Source organism: Tachyglossus aculeatus, chromosome 21, assembly GCF_015852505.1.
Source record: "Tachyglossus aculeatus isolate mTacAcu1 chromosome 21, mTacAcu1.pri, whole genome shotgun sequence".
Lineage (NCBI taxonomy): Eukaryota > Metazoa > Chordata > Mammalia > Monotremata > Tachyglossidae > Tachyglossus > Tachyglossus aculeatus.
In genome coordinates this window covers 78779379-78804458 of record NC_052086.1, presented here as the reverse complement: position 1 = coordinate 78804458, position 25080 = coordinate 78779379, and the positions used below count along the sequence as shown (strand labels likewise).

The window sequence follows — 25080 nt, the reverse complement described above, 5'->3', positions numbered from 1 at the left end:
GTCTCCCAGGGGTTTTCCTTCTGCTTAGGTTGCTTTTAAAGGTTCATCCTTAAAGCTTACCATCTTCTTGTTGTAGGCAGGGACCTTGTCTACCCACTCTTGTATTGTCCTTTACAAAGCGCTTAGTACACTGCTCTGTACACAGTATGAACTCAGTAAATATGATTGATGGATCGCACACAGTAAGTGCTCAGTAAATGATTGATTCATCAAAGGTTAGGTATATTCCAATATTTCAAGATATTCTTTTAAGCATTCATAACTACAGATATTCCACAGTGATTCTCTAAAGTACCCAGGTAAGGTAGAAAAACATCTTTCACATTCAGTCTTGAATAAATGTCAAAATCAGTTCCCAAACCAGGTAAATATTGTCAGAACCATCGTTGTTACACTGACAGTCCTTTACAGTGTTTTAACAGCACTTCGGTACTTGTAACCACTACTTCCCCATTTTATTTTTAATTGTGACTTTTGTGTTTCTTGAAGTTGACATTGGCTTTCCTCTTCCTCTGACATGATTTGATTTCTGAAGAAATTATTTCAAGTTGTCACTGCTGAGCAAAATCTTTTAGCTCATTTTTGAGACTTTGGATTCCCACTAAAATTCCTGCACATTTTATGCTCATTAGGCCCTGAAGTTTTTTGGAAATGAGATCAGATATATCAGGATTTATGAAACAAACTGTACTGTACTCAGGGTGTCCAGGCAGTAAGATGGGACTGGGTTTTAAATTCGTATAGAAAGATTGAATGGATATATCCATTGTAATATTATGGCTAATTGTTTAGAAATTTTCATTTTAGGAAATGAATTGTCATGTACTCATCTATTTTTTCAAAGTTGTCAGTCAATCAATGATATTTATTAGTTACTTATTCTGTCTCCAGCACTATCCTAAGTGCTTGGTACAGCCCCATAAAGTAGGCACTATCCCTGCTCTCAAGAAGCCTGATATTCTTTAAAACTCTTCTCCTTCCCCTCCTCTTCATCGTCTTGCTTATCATCCTGATCACTGTTCTCCTTATTCTCCTGCTGTTCCACCTCCTAACATTTATTAGGCCCTTAACAAGTACTACAGTTATGAATCTGATTAATATTATTAGTAATGATATTCCCTCATGCTACTAGGTTATATAACTTTTAGTTTGTTGTCAATTTTCTGGGTTCCACGTCTCTGATTTCTAGGAATGAAGATCTTTGGTCCTTCAAGGAACATTCTTAATATTTCTGAATGTTTTATTTCTGAAGCCATTTATGGACAAGGACTTTGGAAAGGCACATTTGATGACTTTTAAAATATTCAGAAACAACTGAACAAGAAGTATGGTTTCCAGTCCACACAATAGCTTTTTCAATGTCCTAGCCACGCATTGGAAATTAAATACAAAATTTTCTCTGGGATAAAGAGTCTTCACAGAGTGTTGTCCCAAACAATGCATTAGATGGCTAATGTATTCTTAAAGCTAATGCGTTAGGTAACTACCTTGCTTCTACAGAGAGAGAGAATGCAACAGATACTGCAGTCTCATGTCAAAGATCAATGCCTTCATTGTCCTTTATTGGATATGCAGTTAAACAGTCCTAGAATGGAAATCACCCCTCCTTATACTTCCGTTGCATCGAGGAGCACCACACAAAAGCTATTTCTGCTCAGGGTAGGCACAGCTTTTGAAGACTCTCTCTCAGTTGAGTAATCTGTTTTTGGAACAAACCTGCAAGCATCAACTTCATGATGGGTTGCGCAGTGCAGATGGAATTGACATTTTTGGAGCCCTGAGCCACTAGCATCACCTCCAAACTGGCCCTGGACTCAAATGTCAGCAAATCTTTCTGATTAGCAGGCCATTTCCAGCATATCAGCCCCCAGCCTGTCACCCCTTGGCCTATTCTGATCCCTTGACAGCCTTGATATTAAAGGAGGAATCCATCTGCATGTACCCCAGTTCCTCTTCCCATACTGAGTGGGGCAGGAGGAGAGGAGTGCTACAGAATGGGCTGGAGTGACCCTTTTTGCCTTATTTGCCTAAGATCAGTCTTGACATATAATAACCATAATTAGTATGGTATTTGTTAAGCACTTACTATGTGCAAGGCACTCTTCTAAGCACTGGGGTTGCTTAGAAGATAATCACATTGGACACAGTCCCCGTCCCTCACAGGGCTTACAGTCTTAATCTCCATTTTTCAGATGAGGGAACTGAGGCACAGGAAAGTGAAATGACTTGCCCAGGGTCACAAAGCAGACATATGGCACAGCCGGGTCCTTCTGACTCCCAGGGCTGTGCTCTACCCACTAGACCACACTGCTTCTCATTTGATTTGGGCTAGGATTCTGTATTAGGACTCCTAACCCCATCAGACAACTTTTGTGCCACTCTGTCAGTCCTTTGAAGTCCAAAAATGGTCACGTTAGACTTTTATCTCTTCATGCGTCCCTGGAACCATTTTCCCTTGTTTCCTTGTAGCTCCACCCTTTGAAAACATTGTCTGCTTCATGAAATAAATGTGCTGCAAGCCTAATGACTAATAACATCAAGGAGGAAACACCTCACATCGCTAATTTGAAGTGACACAAGCTAAAGCTATCACTAGGCTAAAACTCTTCTCCAAATAAATAAGTAAATAAATAAAACCTTTACCAGAAGTGCATTTTTATGCCAAAAGGTGTGTTTTCTTCCTAGGATTCTGTGTTCCTTTTGTGGATTTTCTGCATTCCATTTCATGGGAAGCAGCGCAGCTTAGTGGAAAGAGCACGGGCTCGGAAGTCAGAGGATGTGGGTTCTAATCCCATCTCTGCCACTTGTCTGCTGTGTGACCTTGGCCAAGCCACTTCACTTCTCTGTGCCTCAGTTACCTCATCTGTAAAATGGGGATTAAGGCTGTGAGTCCCATGTGGGACAACCTGATTGCCTTGAATCTACCCCAGTGCTTGGCACATAGTAAATGCTTCACAAATACCATAATTATTATTAGTAGTAGTTATTGTCCCTAGTGGTTTCCTGGGTCAGGAGGAGAACAGGAGCTTGTGAACTCTAGGGGCAACAGGAAGGAGAATTGTACATCCTCCCATCTCATCTTAACTACTACAGCTACTTGTACCGACCCACCCTGCTCACCCCTCCATGCCACCCAATGCCATTTGGTGGACAAAGAGGACCAAGGCAGAGTGAAACTCGTGGCATTTGTGCTGGCAGTGCCGCCCTTTCTCAGCTGCACATTCCAGTGACTTAAGGCACTAGGACTGCAAGTCGTGAGAGGCCCTGGACCTTGTGTGTACAAGTATCCCAGGCCCAGCAGGGAGTTGGAGCAGCCTTGGTGAACCCCTTTTTAGATGCAGGCAACCTTAGAGATATTGACCCCCAGGTGACTATATTACCCCATCATGCCCCAAGCTGTCAGTACCTCTGGAGGCTTCAGATATTCCAGCTATATTGCCTTGAATCTCAGTTTAGCCAAATGTAGGGGGAATCTCACAGGAAACTTGGCCTTGAGGGAGGTTCAGATTAGATGAAGTACAGAATCAGAGAGGGCCACAGCAAATCAGGGGGCATAACTCACCCTTTTTGAATTTGGGCTTAATGTGCGCATTTCCACCAATAGGTTGTCCTGCTAGCTTATCGCTCAGGGAGATGGCTTTTTCCCAGTTTCTGCTCATCTCTAGTCTTCTTCTCACACACCCCAGCCCAATACAGCTTCGACCGGGCTTTGTCAAACTTACACAGTTTGAATTTCACTGCTTAAAAAGGAGCAAGCATCAACTTATAGCCAAGAGAAAAGCCAGAAACTGATAAATGGAGTGGGGAAAAAAATGGAGTTGAAAGAAAATAGGAAACATTTGGTCCCCAAAATGATAAATTGAAGCGTATACTATCTTGTTATTTCCTACGGAACACTAATGCCTGTATTTCTTGCCTGAGTATTTGATGTATCTGATCAAAATCTGAAACTGGGCCTAGAATCTAGATTAAAACCCAAATAATTAAAGCATTCCTGACCTTCATCTCATAACATCTTAGGAGGGTTCCCGAAAGGTTGACATGATTAAGTAGTATTGATGGGTAGCAGAAAGCATTGACCACCCTAAAAATAAACCAGAACAGGTTCTGCAATTTAAGTTCTACACTTGTCTCCTGGAAAATTCCTGAATTTAAATTTCATGACTGTCCCCTCTGCTACAAACCCCATGAATCAACCTGCACATTTTGCTTGATCCCAAGTCCTCTCACCCCCCAAACCTGCATGGACAAGAGGGGACAGAGGGTGAATCTGAGTGGCTGACATACCAGGTCACTCCTGACACCCACCATCTTCCAAAAGCAGGTGAATAGGATTCCCAAATCTGGGTAGTCCCTTAAAGTAGCTGGCGAATAGTGGAACTCTACCAGTTCCACTTCGGGATCGGGTCATTTTGCATTATGACAATTCATCTTGTGGTTCTTTTTCAATCACACTGCTTGATTCAAATGTAATGTACATTGCTCACTTGTTTGAGATACATCTTCTGCTGCTATGAAATTGCCAGTTCATATGGCACAATGTTCCTAAATTTCCTCATGTTCATATAATATTTCTATTTCTTTGCAGCAATTTGGTAAAATCTTAGATGTTGAAATTATTTTTAATGAGCGGGGCTCAAAGGTAAGCTGTCTAATTAACTTTAGGATGTTTTCAGTTTATTTAAAGTGTTTGTAATGTGAGTAAGGGGAAACAACTGCACTTATGTCAAAAACACAGTCTATGCTTTAATGGAAATACCTATAGAAATCTCCACTGATTCCAAAACAGTGTGAAATTCATTTGCCTCATTTTAGATCCTTCAGGGGAATAATTTTAAACATTGCCAAATATCAACATTCAAATAGAAAAGATTTGTTCTTTTTAAATCAAGTAATAGTGATAGTACTGCATATTTTTATTGTTCAGTGATAATTGTTTTACTTGTTATATAAAATGAGTTCATACTCTCTTGAGGAAACTGGTCTATCAAATACATGATTGTTCTGTATTATTGAAGTGCGGTTCTTTTCCTGGTTAGGAATACACCCAACCCTTTGAATACAATTGTATTTTAACATTTCGAGGATCAATATTTTGCAAGTTTTCATATTGCCTTAATTTTTCTTTCCTAGGAAGCTAAGTTTAGAATTGATTTTCTGGGCTGCAAATATAAGTAAAAATTGGTGTCGGTGAGAAGTGGCTATATCTTCAATACTGATGTTAAATGCTATCAAACTCCCAGGTTAACTCCCTAACAAATCTTAACCCAGCATGTAAGTTGTAGCAATTTTCAAGTTCAAAGCAAGTGCACAGTAACCTTTCCCTTGCCAATTCAGAATCTCACTAATCCTTCTTCAGCTTTAGCCTGTCATCATTCAGTGATTATTCTCAGTTACCTAAATAAAATCCTTACCTTTCACAACCAGTAATTATTATGTTACCACTTGTATATCCACTTGTATTGTCCTGCCCCCTGTGATTTAACATAAACAACTGACATTCTGAGTGTCAGTTGAGCCCTGGCATAGGTAAGTCACATAAGAACATAAGGCATCATAACGGGTCAGATCATCTACCCCAGCATTCTGTCTCCAAGAGGGACATGTGAAGATGCTTGAGAAGTAGTGTGATGTCAATGCATTCTTGACATTCATCCTGTACTTTCTTGTACTCCCTGACACCCATAATTAAAACGCTATTGTCCATTCCTGTTTCTTTACACTTCTTGAGTCTACAAATGCATCTTGGTTCTTTCTTTACTAGCCCAATATGCCCTAATCATCTGTGGATGAATCTAAATTATTTATAAGTCTCCTAACATATGCCTGGCTCATTTCTTCTTTTAACTCAATCTATATGCTTGCTCCAGCCTATGGAAAGAAGTGTTTCCTTTGGTTTGTCTTGAAGCTAAGACCTTCGCTATTCAATGGATGCCACCAAATCCTCATGCAGGGGGATTGGGTGAACAGCAATTCCTTGTTCCATCTGTCAACACCCTTCATGATTTTCTGGTCATCAATCATATTCATCTTGGAATTGTACTAATTATTTCAGCCCCTCCGGCATTGTTTGGGCATTTGAATGTGGCACATTTTTATCCTTGAAAGAATGCATCTGCAACAACGCAAACTTCAGCCCCTTAGGGAATTAGTCTAATATGGTGAGTTCCTCTGTATGGGAGAGCAGACTTTGAGAATGTTAGAAGTCTTTCTGTGTCTTTTCATGATCCAATATAGATGCAGAGACAGTCACTGAGAGGCACACTGGGATGCTTAGAGAGCATAGGAAGGGGGAACATACCCCAGCTTGCCAAGAAAGAGAAGAGCTATTCTCCTCTTGATTCTTTCTGTGTTTGGCTTCCTCTTCAGGTCAGCATTATCATCCTGCATTCTCCCCTCAAGTCAAGCCCAAGCCAGGTTCATGAAGGGAATGTTGGGAAAGTGGTTAAAGGGTAGGGCTTTATCCTCCTCTCTGGACTCAGGAGAGATTTTAGAGAAAGAGATTATTTCCCAATCAGATGTTTTATCATACGTGTCATGCAAGCTACATCCCCTGCACTAGAGCAGATGTCTTTTAATCATTCTCTTAATGGGCTGTTATTTAGATATTTGAAATTGAAAAATCGCTCATCTTTGGTTTCATATGAAGTGATTATTAGAGGTGCACTTCCTGTTCCTGAGCAGAGAATTGAAGAGTTTCAATTAAAGACGTTCAAGTGCACTGAATGATTAAAGTATAGGTCTGATGGACTGTTGGCAAAAACAAGGGAATATATCACATTCTTTACAAGTACTCTCCTAAGGCTGTGTTGAAAATAATATACTTCACATTGCCAGTGTAGAAATATTCTTCCAGAATCTGCCTTCTCAAATCTCTTTTTAGAAGAACACTAGAAGAACCTCATTTGCTATTTTGGAAGTACAATGGTGATGCTATTTTTAAGGTGCTTCGTCATCCCCAAGATTAACCCAGCTCCAGGCCTTTAGGAATGGTGCCATTAAAATTTGCATCTTTCAAAAAGACACTTTAAGTGGAGTCCGCCCTTTTTTCATTAGAGAGTATCAAAAATAGCCTTGCTTAGTGGGTGCAGAGCCTCCGCTCATTTTCAAGTGATCATTCCTGCATTTTCTATGCTCAGATACTTTTGGGATCATTACATAATTGGGTCAAAAATATAGTGGAGATAATGGAGTCCGGAAAGAGGCATCAACACTCACATGGCTATTTTCCATTCCTGACATTACGCTGTACCTGATCAGACCTGATTTTAAAGCTAAGAAATACACTGCAAAAGAGTTAAAATCTGTGCCAGAGTGGTGTCCTTTTTTGTGATCATTTTTTATGAGGCTATGGACAGGGAAAGGCTGACTGAGATACTAGATAGAGGGCCAGGGCCCCAGATAGTCAATCATCAGCATTTACTGAGCACTTACTGGGTGCAGAGGATTGTACTACGTGCTTGGCAGAGTGGAATATAATAAACGGACACATGCCTTGCTCACAATGAGCTTACAGTCTGGAGGGGGATACAGACATTAATATAAATTAACACATTGCAGGTATTGACGTTGGTGCTGTGGGGATGAATACTGGGAGCAAGTCAGGGTGACATGGAAGGGAGTGAGAGAAGATAAAAGGAGGGCTTAGTCAGGGAAGACCTGAGGAGACGGGCCTTCAATGCCCTGCCTTTAGTTTGCCGTCTTCTTCTACAAATGCCTGTAAGTCGTTTCCATAGAGATTCCATGGGCACACTCTTTTCAGGACATTCCATCTCATGTCACAAAGTCATTCTGGTACGCATATCTATAGAATTTCCTTGGTATAGATACAGGAGCGGTTTACCATTGCCGCCTTCTGCACTGTAAAAGCTTGAGTCCTTACCATTGTCTTTGATCAACATTTTGATCAATTGATCATCTGCCTTTGACTCTTTACCATGCCACTGGTGCCCAGCAGAGGTGAATCAACTTCATCTGATGCTTCAGCTTAGATCTTTCCATTATGGGTAGCCCTATATAGCATAGGTCTAAGTTTCATTGGCATATGCAAATTCTCCAGCCATGATAAAGCATCAATTCATAGGAGAGCTTTAGTTTGTGCTGAGAGGCTAATTTCACTTGTGGCATACTGTGAGAAGCAAATGATCAGAAGGAGATAGTTTAGAGTCTCCAACAAATCCATTCTTTGGTCCTAGAAATAAGATTTAGCCAACTTCTGGTTGCAAATACAGCAACAACAAAAGTTTTGTTCCCTCAGTTGGGCATGTTCAAAGCTTGCTGAGGAAATTGTAATGTTCTTAAACTAAAGGGCAAAGAGAAAAGACTTCAACACCAAAACAAAAGATGAAACCCCAAAGTTAGAAAAATTGAAGTTGTAAGCCCCTGATCTGTCCCCGTCTTACAGTAGATGGAACATCTGCTATTGCACTTTTCAAATATTTCCCTTACTTTTTTATGGTCTTTATTTAGCACTTCTTATGTGCCAGACAATGTGCTAAGCACTGGGGAAGATACAAGATAAACGGGCTGAACACAGTCCCTGTGCCACATGGGACTCACATTCTTAATCCCCATTTTACAGATGAGGTAACCGAGGCACCAAGAAGTTAAGTGATTTGCCCAAGTTTATACAGCAGACAAGAGATGGAGCCGGGTTTAGAATCAGGTCCTTCTGACTCCTAGGCCTGTGTTCTTTCCACCAGGCCACATTGCTTCTCATTTAACCTTTTCCTTCAACTACGTCCCTCGGTTTTGGGTAAGCACTATGGGAACAAGTATTCCTTATCTAATCTGACCTCTCTAATTTGGCCTGCATAATCTTTTCTTGACTTTCACTCTTGGAAGCCTAACAATGACAAACAGCCAATCAGTAAAAGAATCCTGTTTACTGAGTGCTTCCTTCCTATGTGTACGGCACCGTACTAAGCGCTAAGGAGAGTACACTGTCACAGAGTTGGTAGACATGTTCCCTGTCCACAACAGCATCAAACATCCCCACATTACCAGTTTTGCTTTAGCTTGTGAATTGCAGTCCTTCAGGCTGAGAGGTGGAGTACATAACTAATAATGCTGTAAACCTGAATGCTAAGTCAGCATCTATTTGTTGTTTATGACATAGTCATAAACAACCAGATATACCTAATTTCTGCCCCACAAAATCTGCATTCCTTTCACTCCTGAGGCCATGTTTCAGTTGATTAAGTCTTAGGAGTTCGGTTGCTTCTTCATGGCAGCGCTTCTGGTGAGCAAGATTTAGCTCACAGCAAACTGCTGTCACTCATCCCAGCTCTGCATCTCATCTTCACTATTAATTCTACTCAAGTTCTGACGCCTAAACTGGAAGAATTTTTTTTTTTAAATCCGTATTCTCTTTCCCTACTCTACTTACCAACCTGGCCCCCTGGCTCAAGCCATGATCTGCAGTGGTTCTAAATCGATTCTTTCCCTTGGGGATAATTAGCAGCTGCGGGGGAGGATTGAAACCTCTAATGATTTTTCTCTGCTTTTGAATGTACTGTTATTCTATTTGGAAAAATATTTGGAATTCCTCCTTGTCCATTTTTGAGGTACTTTTCATCTCTATCTTCCCTAGTCTACCAGAAAAGCCTATATATCCCATTCCCATTCATTCAGGGAATGACATAGACCAGCTTTCTTCTCACCTGAAGAATGAAGGTTAGTCGTCATTCTTCAGGCTATTTTAGTACAGTTTCTTCTCCTGATGCCAGTCTGGTTTTCAGGTTCTTTGGTATAGTTGGCCTGGATAGTTAAGGCAGGAGATGATAAACCAATCTGCGATATCTGCATTACTGTATTCCCTGTAGCTTAAGTTGTCCAGACAGAAAATAGCACCTCCTTCCTTTCCTGGGCGATTATGAGCAACACTCATTGTAGATAGGAAAAAAGACTATCTGTTTGAATCCAAACTTCTGCTGAACCTAGCTTTCTTTGACCCAAAATATCTCTTCATTGCTCACTCTTAATAGACTCCTTTTATCTATTTGTAATTTTTAGGCCCAAGGTTTGGCCACTATCATCTTAAAACATGGGCCCATTTTGCAATGAGCATCTCCCCGCCGCCCCCCCCCCCCCCCGCAACCAACCTCCCACCCCCCACCCCCGGGCTGTTCAATCCCAGCTTCATTTAAACAAAGAAGACTGGAAGACATGGGAAAACTGATCGGTGTCTTGATGGAGTTGTTTCAAAGGGTTGGAGTACTATTATGAACATAGTATACAAGAATGTTTTAACACATTTTAACGGTATGCCATTTTCCACATCTTTGTTTAATCTGAATGCCAATTGGGGGAAAATGCAGTTTGACCATTTTTGAAGTTGAATGATCTTTTCTGAAATGGTAAAATTCAAATCAGAATGCTGAAGATGTGTTAAGTAACTGATTAGCAACAAGGAAGGTGCTTAGAGTATTGTTATAAATAACAGTTTCAGTCAAGCTTTTGCTATTGTCCTCCATCTGCTGTATGAAGGGTTCGTTTATATCATAATAATACCTCAAAGCATAACAAACATAAGCATCTCCCTCTTCTGCTAATAAGGTAGAGGAAAGGGAGTAATGAGTTGCATGTTCAAAAGGCAAGAAAATATCCGAAGGAGATGTTTAAATATTTCTCGAACAGTGTGCATTGTTATTACTTTGATTGGAGTTTATTTTTATTCATATCATGTTTTATTTTTCTAAGAAAATGCAAGCTGAAATAAGAGTTTTATTCTTTTGATAGGATTTTAATAAATAAAAGAGCTATATACGATTTGATGAAAATAGTTAAATAACCCTGGTGTTGCATGTACAGAAAATGTTTTTACAACAGCATGATTATGTAGGTAATGTTTTAGAGTATATCAGCATTCAGTGGTGAATTTTGTGCTTTAAGAAAGTATCTGCATGTCAAAGAGTGATTCACTTTCTTTTCTCATTATTTCATTTTATTATCTGTGAAGACAGTAAATTTATTTTGATTTCATTTTCTTTTCGTTAGATTTATTTTCCTCTGTAGTGATGTTTAGAAAGGTATTTTTGGTATAATTCTTTGAATTATTCAGGGGGTATATCTAACTGATGAAAGAGAAACTTCGTACACATTTGTTGCTTACTTATTGCACATCTTAGTATTCTTATAATTTCTCTAATTTGCATGTTACAGAAATGAAGCAAGAACAAGCAATAGAAATTAAAGCGAGAGAACATTAAAACGTGATCATTGATTGAAATAATAATGTGCATGTTGTTTTCCCCCTTCTCCCTCCTGCATGCAGGGATTTGGTTTCGTAACTTTCGAAAATAGTGCCGATGCGGACAGGGCGAGGGAGAAATTACACGGCACCGTGGTAGAGGGCCGTAAAATCGAGGTGCATGTTCAAAATATTTTCCTTTTCATCTTTTTTATAAATGTCTGCTTCACTCTCATTTGTTGTTTCAGATGCATCATTGGTGTCTTTTGTGTGCTCCCTTCCCCTTCCCATTGTTTATATATATATTTATATATAAAGAGAGAATCTGGCCTTACTTGGGTTTTTCTTTTTACTTTATTTTGTTATTTTTGTTTTCTATTATTATTATTGTTATTGCTAAAAGGCTGACAGAAAGAAGCAGAGGAGAGCTTAATCTTTTGACATGATTATTTTCAGTGGTTTGTAAATCAATGGGTGCAGTAGATTCCCCACCAAAAAATCAAAGAAAAAGTATGACAAAACCAAACCAAACCAAAGCAGGTCTTTTTTCCTTTTTTTTTTTCCTCCCCGCTGCAGGGTTGATGAGGGATCCGCAGTGGTTTTCAAAAGAAACCAAATTTGAAAATATGCAGCACCCAAAGAGAGGGGAAAACAAATAAAGAAAAGAAAAAAAAAACAGTTCGAAGCGCTCTTTTATTCTTTTCTTTTTAAATTTTTTTTGGTTCCTCTTTTGGCTTTTTTTCAATTTTCCACCTCCCCCCCCAACATCCTCAGGCTGGTTTTCCTGGTCTGTAGCATTCTCCCTCCTCCCAAAATACCAAACAAGAACCCAACCAAAACCAGAACCCAGTTTGGGTACCACCGGATCCCCCTCAACACTGCGCCAGAATCTTATTTGTTATAATAAAAAGAAAAAAAAAATACCAATTGAAAATGCTGTCGTCTTTGGAGTAAGATGTTGCGTATTTTGCCTTTTCATTTTCCCCCTTCGACGGTAGCGCTTAGGCCCCTCACCAAACTCTCAGTAACCATGGTAACTGTATACATACCCATGCTGGCGATGGTGCTGAATGGTAAGTGGAGAAGTCCATCGGCCGTTTCACGTATATAGCGCTGATATATATCTATATATACCACGTGGATTTTTTTGACTTGTTGTATTAAGTTTTCTTGATGCTATATTTTTTTCTCTATTGGTACGCCTGTAATTGAGTGTACGTTTTAAGCCTGGGAGGCACTGATTGGACTGAGGATATGACTTGGTGCACATCTTACTCAGATTGTTAACTCCATATTGTGTTCAATAATGCACCCTCTTTTTATCCTTTCGTTAGCTGTGATTTTAAAGCTTGAATGATTTTGTTAATTCTTGCAATGACAAAGGCTCTTGTTCCCAGTGGTGAATGCTAGATGTTGCTTTTCCAATGGTCCTTCTCTTCTAAAGGGTTATGTTGCACACTCTGCTAAAATTTGTTTGTCCCTTTTTTGGACGTTTTCCGTTTCCTTGTACCTTGTCTCTACCCCTCTACTCCACTGCATGTTCCTTCATACGAGAGATTTTTTTTTTTCTGTTTTTAAATATTTATCGTTTCAGTGTTATCATGGAGTACACGCATGCCCTTAAATCTTAAATTATGCAGAACCTTTTAATTTGCTTTTAATGTCTCTTTATTAAACTTTAAATGACATGATGTTGCTTTATTGAAATGATTTGTAAGTTAAAATGGTTATGAAAGTAAATGTAATTATAAATAGTATGATTTTGTCATGCACCTACTGCGTTTATAAATTAAATTGCATTTTTTACATGAATCGTAGCAGTAATAATGCATGCAGCTAGTAGAACTGTGTACCTGCCCTGTAGAATTCACTAATTCCAATTTCTATGTGCTTAGGTGAATAATGCTACAGCACGTGTAATGACAAACAAAAAGACAGTCAACCCTTATACAAATGGTAAGTGCTACCATTTTCCCAGAAAAATGCACAGGACTCCTAAATCGTTATCAGAGCCAACTGGACAACTGGCATAGTAGAAATGTCAACCACACCATGGAAAGGAATTCAATTCTGATGACCCATTACACTATTTCTATCTGGAAAAAAAAGAAGTGAGATATTTTGGGGGACAAATGTTTCCCTTTCATTCTGGATATTGGACCAGGACCAGTAAAGTGTCATTTTCTGGACTCTAACATGGTAACCTGTGTTCTATAATTCTTTCAGATTCATCTCTGTTATATAAGACATAGCACTTTATGGAATTTGGAGACTACACATTTTAGCTGACTCACAATCTTTCCATTTTAAATTTCAATAAAAAGAACTGCACTGTTGTATAAGGACTAGGTCATAGTCAATTAGAGCCATGGTGTGATCCAATGAAAGACTTCCTAGCAGGGAAGAGGCAGGATTCGGAGGAATTGTGGTGTATATTTCTGAGCAATATCTAGATAGAAAAGTATATTCAAGGGAAGGCGGGATCATCATTATCATCGTAATAATAGTATTTGTTAAGTGCTTATTATATTCCTAGCACTGTACTAAGTGCTGGATTAGATACTAGGTAATCAGATCAGACACAGTCCCTGTCCCAGAAATAGCTCACAGTCGAGGTAGGAAGGGGAACAGATATTGAGTCCCCATTTTATAGATGAGGGAACTGAGGCACACGTGAGTTAAGTGACTTACCCAAGGTTACACAGCAGGCAAGTGGGGAATCTGGGATTAGAACCCAGGCTTGGTTTATCGTGCCCTTTCTAAGGCCATTCTACTTTTCTTTCATCTCAGCTATTTCACTGTGAGGCTAGTGATATGATATTTAACCCATCTGCACCTCTGCATTTAAAACTGGAGTCATGAACTTTGCCTCTCTCTTCCTCTTGGGGGGTGTTGTGAGGATGGGTTTTTTGAACCCCTTAGAAGGAAGGTGTTCTTGAAAATTAAAGGATTATCATTGTTAGGTATTTTTTCCTCAATTCAGTGATTACTGAAACTCTAAATATGTTCATTAGAATGCTAAAGGGAGCATTCTGTCTCCAATTCTGCCAAGTGGGATGCTGGGAGAAAAATGTGGTAGTTGCCATTCTTGACATTCATCTCATGGTTATGAATCTATGTATGTATGAATCTTTGATGTTCCCTGCTTCAGTTCTCATTTTTCTCCTGATAAATAAGGACCTCTCATCCATTAATTAATCCAAATTTTTATTTTAACTACACTTCACCTGTTCAAGTTCCTCTAGTAGCATTTTGTACTTCTTATCTGCTTTACAAAAGCACACTTCTTTCCTTTTTTTTTTGAACCTACCCCCTACAAGTTCAGTGGGCTTCCCCTTGTCCTGGTAGTGTGGGAATTGCTGAATGAACTTCTGTGCATGCTTTTCCTTATGTTGCATGAATTTTAACCATTTTTCCTCTCAGTTTTTGTCTTTACAAAGGGACTAGCCCCTAATTTTGTTAGGTTCCCATCTCATAGTTTTTCCAACAACTGGGGTCACTATTAAAGTAAGTTTCTCTCTAAAACCAAACAAGAGAATCAAATGTCATGCCTTTCCCACTCAGTTACAATAACCCCTTTCTTATCTTTTTCTCACTTGAGGGGAAAATAAGTACTGAACACTTGATCCATAAAGGCAAATCATTAAAAAATTCTGAAGTTGCCTAGTACTGCACAAAGGTTTACTACTTTGGAAGTTCCCTGGAGAGAAGAAAAATAATCAAATATCCTCACTTCTCTAACTAACCCTGTCTTGCTCCAACTTGGTTTAGCTTTGAAAAGAAAAAAAAATTAAGTTAGTTGGAGGCAATCTGGTAGCCCAAATGGATCTCCTTAGCACTTACACTGCACTTACTCCTTTCACTCTTTTCTTACTCCTTATTCTGCTCATTTTTCATCCATGTTTCCTAGTCAAGTAACCCAGTGAGAGAAAATTCCACCTTGCTCAGTGAATGATGTCAGTATAAATACTGGCTAAAGGTAACCAGAAACCAGACTCTGGGACAAAATGGCATTGTGTTCTGATCATAATGTGATATGTTTCACAAAGGTTTCTCAAGCCATGAGAGGCCATTGTAACTGAGTTGAACAATGAAAAGAGAATATATGATACAATTTCTATTTTGTGTTCACAAGGAGACCAGCAGGTTATTTTTTCCTGTTAAATTTCCCAGCATTTCCCTAACCCAAAGGATAAAGCTGAGAAGTCTTCTGTCCTACTTCATAATGAGTTACAAACCTCACCCCATTATAAAAATAAGCTATTTCATCTTGAACATAAACTTTTGAGTTTTCTTCTACCCAATCAAAATAGCTATCATCTCAGATAATTGCAGTGGATTTGGCATCCCTGCAAAGCAGAATCATGATGCAGAATGTGAACATGGAGAATACATACCTCCAATCAAAATGAATACATTGAATTTCCAAGGTGTCTGGGAAATGTACCCCACAATAAACAGAAAAAGGTGAAGCTATTTGGAGTGGAAGAACTGGAAATGGAAATGCCCACTCATCCACGGAGGAGCAGCGTGGCTTAGTGGTAAGAGCCCAGGCTTGGGAGTCAGAGTTCATGGGTTCTAATCCCGGCTCTGCCACTTATCAGCTGTGTGACTTTGGGCAAGTCACTTAACTTCTCTGTGCCTCAGTTCCCTCAGCTGTAAAATGGAGATTGAGACTGTGAGCCCCACGTGGGACAACCTGATTGCCTTGTATCTACCCTAGTGCTTAGAACAGTGTGCCTACTGTTGGGTAGGGACCGTCTCTAATCTGTTGCCAACTTGTACTTCCCAAGCGCTTAGTACAGTGCCCTGCACACAGCGCTCAATAAATACGATTGAATGAATGAATGTTTGGCACTTAGTAAGTGTTTAAAAAATACCATAATTATTATTATTATTATCATCCATATCCCTGGAAATATGGATCACCACACAGTAGTGACCTCCATTAATATAATTTTTATGGTGTGGCCCACACATCTAAGTTGAAGAGACATACATGTATTTGCATATCATTTATATATCCCTCTAAACTATTAGCTTATTGTGTGGGCAGGGAACATGTCAACTATCTCTGTTGCATTGTGCTCTCCCAAGCACTTAGTACCGTGCTCTGCACAGAGTAACTGCTCAATAAGATCCACTGACTGATTAATTAATATCCATACACCGGCTGTCAAGAACACTTCAGTTCATCCTCAGGTAATTTTCATGTAAAATGCCATTATTGTTTCCCTAAAGATGATCATTTTTTGATCTCTCTCTCCTTCTGTCCTTCCATCTGCACATTTTCTTACTCCAGCAACAAACAGTCAAGATGAGAGAAACCAATAGTTAACAGGGAAACAAATAGTGGAATAGTTTGGGTCAAAATTCAATCAGTTCATATTTATTGAGCGCTTACTGTGCACAGAGCACTGTACTAAGCACTAGGAAAGTACAGTTCAGCAACAAATAGAGAAAATCCCTGCCCTCAGTGGGCCCACAGTCTAGTTAACAACCTGGACAGCTTCAGAAATGTGCCAAGATGGGAAAGTGAAGTGTTAAGAAAGTTCTAAATAATAATGACGGCATTTACTAAGCACTTGGTGCAAAGCACTGTTCTAAGCACTGGGGAGGTTACAAGATGATCAGGTTGTCCCACAGGGGAGCTCACAGTTTTAATCCCCATTTTACAGATGAGGTAACTGAGGCACAGAGAAGTTAAGTGATTTGCCCAAAGTCACACAGCTGACAGTTAGTGGAGCCAGGATTTGAACCCCTGACCTCTCACTCCAAAGCCCATGCTCTTTCTACTGAGCCACGCTGCTTCTCTAAAGAGGCTCAGTATAGAAATGATTTAAAATTGAGGGACATGGGTGGCAAGGAGGGAAAAGGATGGATAAAAGTGAAGGCCAGCAGGAATTTGTTCTGAGTTTATACTGTCCCATGGTCCACAGTGTGAATAGCATTACCACATGATGTACGCTATTTGTTTTCCATTTAGTAAAAGCAGTGTAATAAGCTCTGCTTCCTCCCTCAAAATGTTCAGTCTTCCCATTTAACTGGTTTTCCAGCCCACGTGCATTATGGCAAAAGAGAGAAAAAGAATGAAAGTGAGCAGTGACATTAAGAAAGATGTCACAGTAGCCCCTACTGTGGAGAATTTATTTCCTCCTACTGCTAAGACTGGGTTGCATGGCAGTTTATGCCTCTTCGACGTCAGCTCTCATCACACTTGATTAATCCACACAGCTATGGCACAGAACGGACTTCACTGACAAGACAAAGTAAGGTTTAATTGCTGTTATGTTCATGATGAATGAAGGCTCTACTCAGTTGGCTTCAGCGAGTTAAACAATTTAAGCCCCCAGAAGTGGAGCAGGGAGGAAACGGGAGAGGAGATCACTTTTTAGCCAAAGACATCAATTAGAATTTCTTGTGGATATTATTTCTTGGATAAATTGGAGCACCATTAAGGGAACAACATCTGGGAAAGGTCTAACGGCAAGGGCTGACAAGTCCAAAATTGTCACGATTACTCATATTTTGGTGTGCTCTTACCAGGAATTGTTAATAATATTTCTAAAGAAATGGTTATAGGTTGACATTTTCAGCCTTGCAAATAGGTGCATTATAAAATCCCCAAGCCCCAGAAATTCTATTATCAGCCAATTGTGAATCGGCGCAGCACACGAGTTCCAGTTCTGTTACCTAAGCCCTACTTCTAGTAACATCTTTCACTGGGTTTCTCTTCCCTTCATCACATTCAGCTCAGAGGGCACCAGCATTTGCTTTCTGTAAACACACTTGAGAGCTCTCTCCATTCATATGGTCCCCAGGAAAACCACCAAAACAAGATGAGAGAGGAATGGCAGAGAACATCCAGTTCCTCTTGGGGCTTTTTACCTGATTTCCATTGTTTTTTCTTATTTAGTTAGGTTTTCCACAAGTCTGGAATGTCCACATAGTCCTATAGATTTGGCTAGCTATGTTTTCTGGTCAACAAGAGATGCAGAGGTATTAGAATTTTGTGGGGTTATGTAGAGCCAGTTCCTTCACTTAACATTTCATCCATATTTTACATAATTTCATGATGATTTTCAGTCATCACATATCTAAATTTCACTGCTTCTCTGGGGAAACTCTGCAATCTCCTTCCATCATGATTATATTAGGAGTGAAAGTTTGTTGTGTAGTTATAGAGTTGTCTCCCATCCTTTCCTAACTGGCCATATTAGGTCAAGAAATTAGTAATCTTTGAGTACCTACTGTTTAAACAGCACTGTACTAAACACTTGGGAGAATTCACCAGATTTAATATACATGATCCCGACAATGTACATTCATTCAATCATATTTATTGAGCACTTACTGTGTGCAGAGCACTGTACTAAGTGCTTGGGAGAGTACAATACAACAATAAACAGACACGTTCACCCTAGTGTCTGGTTCTCTAAAGTAAATTTCAGATAGGATTGCAGCTACGTCTCTGGCGTTCACCAGGTTACTGGGTTTAGAGTTTGTCCATCACTGAACCAACCCAGCATGGGCAGATAGCATGGTGTTGTGGAAAGAACAAGGTGGCTTGATGTGTGATCTCGGGCAAGTCACTTGGCTTTTCTGGGCCTCAATTTCCTCATCCGTATAATGGGGATGATAGATTATGAGCCTCAATTCTGGCCGGGACTGTGTCTGATCTGATAACATGATGATGATGATGATGATGATGTGTATCTCCAACTGTACACTCAGAAATTCCCCCAGTGACAGTGTTTCCTCATGCCATCCTCCCTAATTATCTTTCAAAGCCTTCCCTGGTCCTGCGTTAGTGTTTCAATTCACATTTCCATGAGAAACCCCCACAATAAAAAGGTGCCTTTTCATAATGTCCCAACAATGTTTGCAAAGTTTCTTTTAATACAAAAGGGGAAGAAATGTCTGACTAATATTTGATTCATACAACAATCAGTCAATAAATCAATAATATGTATTGAAAGCTTATTGTGTGCAGAACGCTGCACTAAGCTCTTGGGAGGCTAAAATGCAGCAGATTTGGATGACCTGTTCCCTGCCCATAAAGAGCTTACAGTTAGAGGGGTAGATGGATATTAATATACATAAATAAATTATGGATATGTACATAAAGCTGTAGGGCTGAAGGTGGGATGAATGCCAAGTGTCCAAAGGGTAGAGTTGCAGTGCATACTATACTAGGATTCTAATTATCCTCAGACTGTTCTAGTTTTGCCATTGAATGGAATATTAAGAAAAAGACAGGGTCTGAATTAATATGCTGATTATTTCAGTTCAGTTGCAACTATTGTAAACGATGAGGTATTTTTATTCTGAATTTTCAGATTGACTGTCTCTGTTCACAGAATCCCCTTAATCAACTAATCTCCTCTCATCAGCTGATCGACAGCTTCAGTTTCTTTTTAAGTTTTGTTTGAAAAAGATAAGAAGGCACTGTGACAGTGGATTATATTATTATAAATTATATTATATAAGTGTTTTTAGATTTACCTAGAAGACAAAGAAACATGGCATGGACTTCCAATGGATTTTATATGGTGCAGTGAATGTTATTTTGGAGATCATGAAACTAATTTTTTTAAAAAAACTAATTAAACATTTTTATATTTAGGCTGGAAATTGAATCCAGTTGTGGGTGCCGTTTATAGTCCAGAATTCTATGCAGGTAAGATCCCCTTGGAACATGAAAATGCCATTTTTAAAAATTGCATCACTTGCCAATCATTAATATGTTTCCTCTTTGACCTGCTTGGCCAGTGTGTGAATCCTCTGGGCAAAACTGAAGGGGAGTTGGGGAATCATTTAAATAGTTAAAAAAAAAGAAATTATATAAAGTAGAAGACAAGGAATAAATATAGAGTAACTGTCCTTTAACTTTGCCTAAAGGAATAATTTGTCCCCCTACACCCTAATATTGATGAGGGGGGAAAATGGTGTTGAAAGAAGGACAAAGGTTAATCTTTTGATAGTTTTAGTGATGCAAGATGATGCCCAATGCTGAGCAACATGCCAGTTAGCAGTACTTTCTGGGCCTTTCTACATGTTGCAGCTGTAGTTGTAACAGTCCATTGCATCCCCTGTTGAAGAAATTATAAGTCCAAAATGAGACTTGTGAAGGCAAGAGCTAAGCTACTGTTGAGTGCCTCAGCCTGAAGTGTAAGTCATTTTCCAGTTATACCAGAGGTCCCTTGGTTAACTCAGATTCATTAGCAGAACTGGGAAGGAAGGTTGGGCCGGTACTCTCGGGAACAATCCTTTGCATTTTTGATGGGGTGTAAATATATATTTGAAAATACTTGCATTATTCATAGGTACTAGAAAACAATTAAGAAAATATCTCACTTGGCGAACGTGTGATATAAACTGCAGGCATAATGTACAGCAACAATATAAACGAGGTAGACACCCAGCCTCTCTCAGACATGCACATAGATGGAGTAATAGTAATTTGTAAATGTTTTCCAAGTGGCTGAGTGTTATTTGAAAGTATTACTTGTCAGAAACGTGGAACACAGATCAGAACACTCTGTGCGTGTGTGTGTGTGTGTGTGTGTGTGTATTCAACCATTACCATCTCCATATATCCAGAAGGGACGATATTAATGTAATGTGTGGAAATTGCAGAACGTTTGGTAAGATCAGCCATGTCAACTAGGTTCAAAAACCCTGTTCCTAAAATAAATCAGTATGCAGATAAACATGATTATTTAATGAAAATTGAAAGGGTAACACCCCCCCCAACCCAGCAACAAACACTTCATTGCCATCACTGTGACTCATATGAGTAAAAATGGTAACTGAAAATTGTTGGTCTAGAGATTTTTAAGGTAGAAACATTCACAGACCCAAAGAGGTTTTTAACCTGACGGAGCCACACTGAATTTGCACAGATTAAACAAACGTGATATGTACATTCAGGTACAAATATGAATATCTACACACCCATACCCCGATCTAGCTATTTATAAGCATCTGTTTATGTAAAAGGGTAGTATTAAGGTGAAATAAAACCAAGAGTAATGGAAGTATTTAAATGTTTCCTAAGATATTTTCAAAGTTCCAAGCTTCAAAACTAGGCTGTATTCATCATTGAGTGTGTGTGTGTGTGTGTGTGTATGTGTGTGTATTTGTGTGTTTATGTGTGTGTGCATGCACGCGCAAGTGCATGCACGCGCAAGTTCACGCAATAAGGTGAACTGGAGATAATGATATTGATTTGGTTTGGATATTTAGCCAACCACCCCTGAACCTATCTGAACTTGACAGTTAAGAGTCATTAGTCGCCTTTTAACAGATGACTTTTTGTAAATGACAAATATCATAATATTCTCATATTATGATTATTGATTTTTTTGAAGTATGTGCAGAGTTAACTACCCAGCCTCCAATTGTCTCGAAAAATAGGGCATGAAGAGTTCACATATTTTGGAAATTAAAATCAATATTTTCAATCTCTCCTAAAGGTAATTTTCCTAATTAGGTGGATTTTCCTCTAACATTTATTTTATCTTTTAATTATAAAATGGCAGGTTATTGATTTTCGTATATTACATCTTGAAGTCACTACTGCATTTTTATTGCTAACACGAAGTGGGAAAGGAGTTGTACCTCTTAATGAGAACTTTTAATTACCATGATAATTGTACGATTTGCTTTTATGAATTGTGACATTCTTTCACATTCTTAAAGTACCCCATAGAAAGCACTAATGAAGGGTATTTCCTTTTAAAAGATTACCTCACGTTATGCCCTATTCATGAATTCAAACTTTTTATACCCATTGAAAGAGAATGTACAAAAATTCAAGCATAATTCCACTTTACTTGAAGACACATTCTGAGTTGGTTCAGAATCAAACATAATAAGTTAAATAATATTATTTACTTAACAAAAGTGACATCAGTCTCAGTTGCCACTGGGAATGCATTGGATTTGAAACTAAGAAAATAATAAAAGAGTAGAAAGTCATGCCTGCAGCAGCATGACTCAGTGGAAAGAGCCCGGGCTTGGGAGTCAGAGGTCCTGGGTTCGAATTCTGCTCCGCCACTTGTCCACTGTGTGACCTTGGGCAAGTCACTTAACTTCTCTGGGCCTCAGTTCCCTCATCTGGAAAATGGGGATTAAGACTGTGTGCCCCCCTTGGAACAACCTTGATCACCTTGTATCCCCCCCAGTGCTTAGAACAGTGCTTGGCACAGAGTAAGCGCTTAGCAGATATCACCATTATTATTATTATTATTATTATTATTATTAAAATGATGCAATGGTCTGTAGCCAATTTGTGGTGGGTTTGCAGAGAAGACATAAATAAGGTTTCTTGTGTTTCAAAGTGTAAGGTGTCAATCTTGAGACTGTTCAGTTATTTAGTTCAGATTTAGTATCAATTTTCAAAGCTTTCAGTTGAAATTATTGCAAAGGCTGATGCCACCTACTTCAGGGACAGTGAAAGAGAGAGAGAGAGAGGAAAAAAAAGTTATTTCACCTGCTAATAAATGATGAAAAATTTGGCCACTCTGAAAATAAAGATGATATATCTGGGAAGAAGCCGTTGATTTAAAGTACCTTTAATCTTCATAAATAAATGGAAAAAAAAAAAACATAAGGTTATACAAAGCTGTCAGGATGGCACTGATGAATGGCAAATTCACCCGTTTCTCGATTACCAGTGAAGACACACACTGCAAGGCTTAACCGCGTTGTACATCATATCTGCCAACTCATTTCTGTGATTAAATATTCCATCAGTGAGGGCTATAAGGCGGTAAAGCTTAACAAGATTCATAAGATGCACCACTTGAATACACATAACTCACTTCCTTGGCTGGAGAGCACCCCGTGTGCAAAAGAAAATTGGAATTGAGTTAAATTACTCCATAAGACAAGATCAATAGAGAAAGGAAAAGATCCTCTAATGCAATGCAAATCTAAGATATAGTTATGTCCTGACAACTTGAAGCAGACAATTAAAGTCAAAAGTGGAGAAATGCAGTGTAAATCAAGTCGAAAACCTTGAAGATAATGGTAAACAGTAGGGCCGGTGACATTATTATTATAGGTGCGCTGTTTTTCCCAGGGAATACATATGCCCCGTAAGAAGCTTTGCTGGTATTAAAAAATGCCTGGCAGGTAAAAATTGTGACTATGAGGCTGTCTACGGTTGCTTGACATCGTCTGGATCTATGAATCATTGCCTCTCAGGGAGCGAGTGGTATTCTAGTCTAGCCTGGATGGATTTATTTTGTTTATGGAGGAAGCACTTTCCAAGTCCATTCTTGTGACTTCGAAATGATTCCATCCAAAGGAAATTAGAATATATTGTGATTTGGTATGCCGTTGATCAGGGAGCATAATATCACTTTGAAGGTGATGCTTGCAGACTTTACGAATGGTTATGGCTAGCTTTGGCAACAGAATAACATTCATTATGAAGCTTTTGGGATTCGGCTGTTTCAAGCTGGTTTTTCCACAAAGTCAGAGAGGGTCTATTGTTCCGTGACCAAGGATGAATACCTCTTTTGCCTCACCAATGGCCCAAATAATGAAATGGGCAGCAAACATTTTCTAACTAATTTAATATCGCCACTAAGACTTAGGATCCATTGTACTAATTCAGTCTCAAGACCCTTTGCAGTTGATCTGTGTACTTTTGTCAACGATATGAATGGAGCCAATGACATCTTCCTTCCAGATGTGTATTTATAAGACAACTCTCAGTCTCTATTGAGGTCAGTACCGTACATTGCCTGAACTCCCGCCAACAAGAGAGGCTCACACCAAGCCCCCAAGCCTTTCCCCAATCAACCAGAGTGGTTTGGTCATTCCTAGCAGGGGCCTCCCTATGGAAGTGCCATTTATGATCCATTAACTTCTGCCTTTTGCAAGCCACCCAAGAGAACAGTGACCTTCTGCTTTGTTTCTTTTTTGTTTAATTGACAAATCTGTCCAATTCAAACACCGCACAGTTAACTGAAATGCAAACCAACCCTTTCTTGTCTTGTCCCAAAGGCACATGATTTTCAGGTTGGAAAATTTTTGACTCTGGAACATTTCTTTCTTTTTGGCCAGGAGCTGAGTCAACAACTGACTCCTTTCTTAAAATTTCTATCCTCTATATTAGCAAATCTGATTTCCATCCTTTCCACATTTGGTCACTTTGAATGCCATTTGTTCAACTGACAAACCTGAGAGATGCAGTGCCCATCAGGTTTCAAAACTGCAACTCTCTGAAAACCTCATGATAAAGGGTGATGCACTAGTTGATTTAGGTTTACAGTTTTATGTTTCCTAGGGAAATACATATTTTGTCTGCTGATAGAAATTTTCCTTGGCTAATTCCTCTATGTAGATCTTGAAGCACTAGATGGTTAGTGTGTGAATATATGTCCTCTGGTGATTTCTCTCTCGAAAACAAGTAAAACTGAGTTTGGGAAGAGGCCAAGAAATGCAAACAAACAAATAAGAGAATCCAGAAATTCAGAAGAGAATATTTTTGAGGTTCATGTTTGTTTCATATAGAAGCAAAATATTCTGATGATGGGCTTTACAGAATCATGAAAATAGGAGGAATTGGTCTGTGTTTATCAGTGGACCAGCTGCTAAAGTTAGGCAAAAGAATTATCAAAATGAATCCATGAACTCAGTCCAGTTGTTTGTTTGCAACAAAATTTTGTATTTTGTTATACATCTAATTACCACTTCTGAAAAAACATCAAGCCTTACTTTATTAGCGTCTTACTTTATTGAGGCCAAATTATGATCAAAATATTTTATACAAAAAGCAACCATAGCACAAGAACTTTCTGATGCTCTGGAACTGCTAGAACTATAGAATTGTTTGAATTCTGATTTTGAGAGACTCCAAAGTTAAAACTACC

General features: G+C 39.0%; 1 protein-coding gene across 16 annotated transcripts in view; it reads left to right on the top strand.

Annotated features, from left to right (window-relative positions):
* RBFOX1 (RNA binding fox-1 homolog 1) overlaps positions 1–25080 on the top strand; it is a 2849206-nt gene that overhangs the window by 2710778 nt on the left and 113348 nt on the right. For all 16 annotated transcript variants that reach the window (XM_038762608.1, XM_038762609.1, XM_038762601.1 and 13 more), the window contains 4 exons: positions 4589–4642; positions 11276–11368; positions 13087–13147; positions 19818–19871. In XM_038762608.1, the coding sequence (XP_038618536.1) occupies positions 4589–4642; positions 11276–11368; positions 13087–13147; positions 19818–19871 (262 nt within the window). The remainder of the gene's footprint in view (positions 1–4588; positions 4643–11275; positions 11369–13086; positions 13148–19817; positions 19872–25080) is intronic.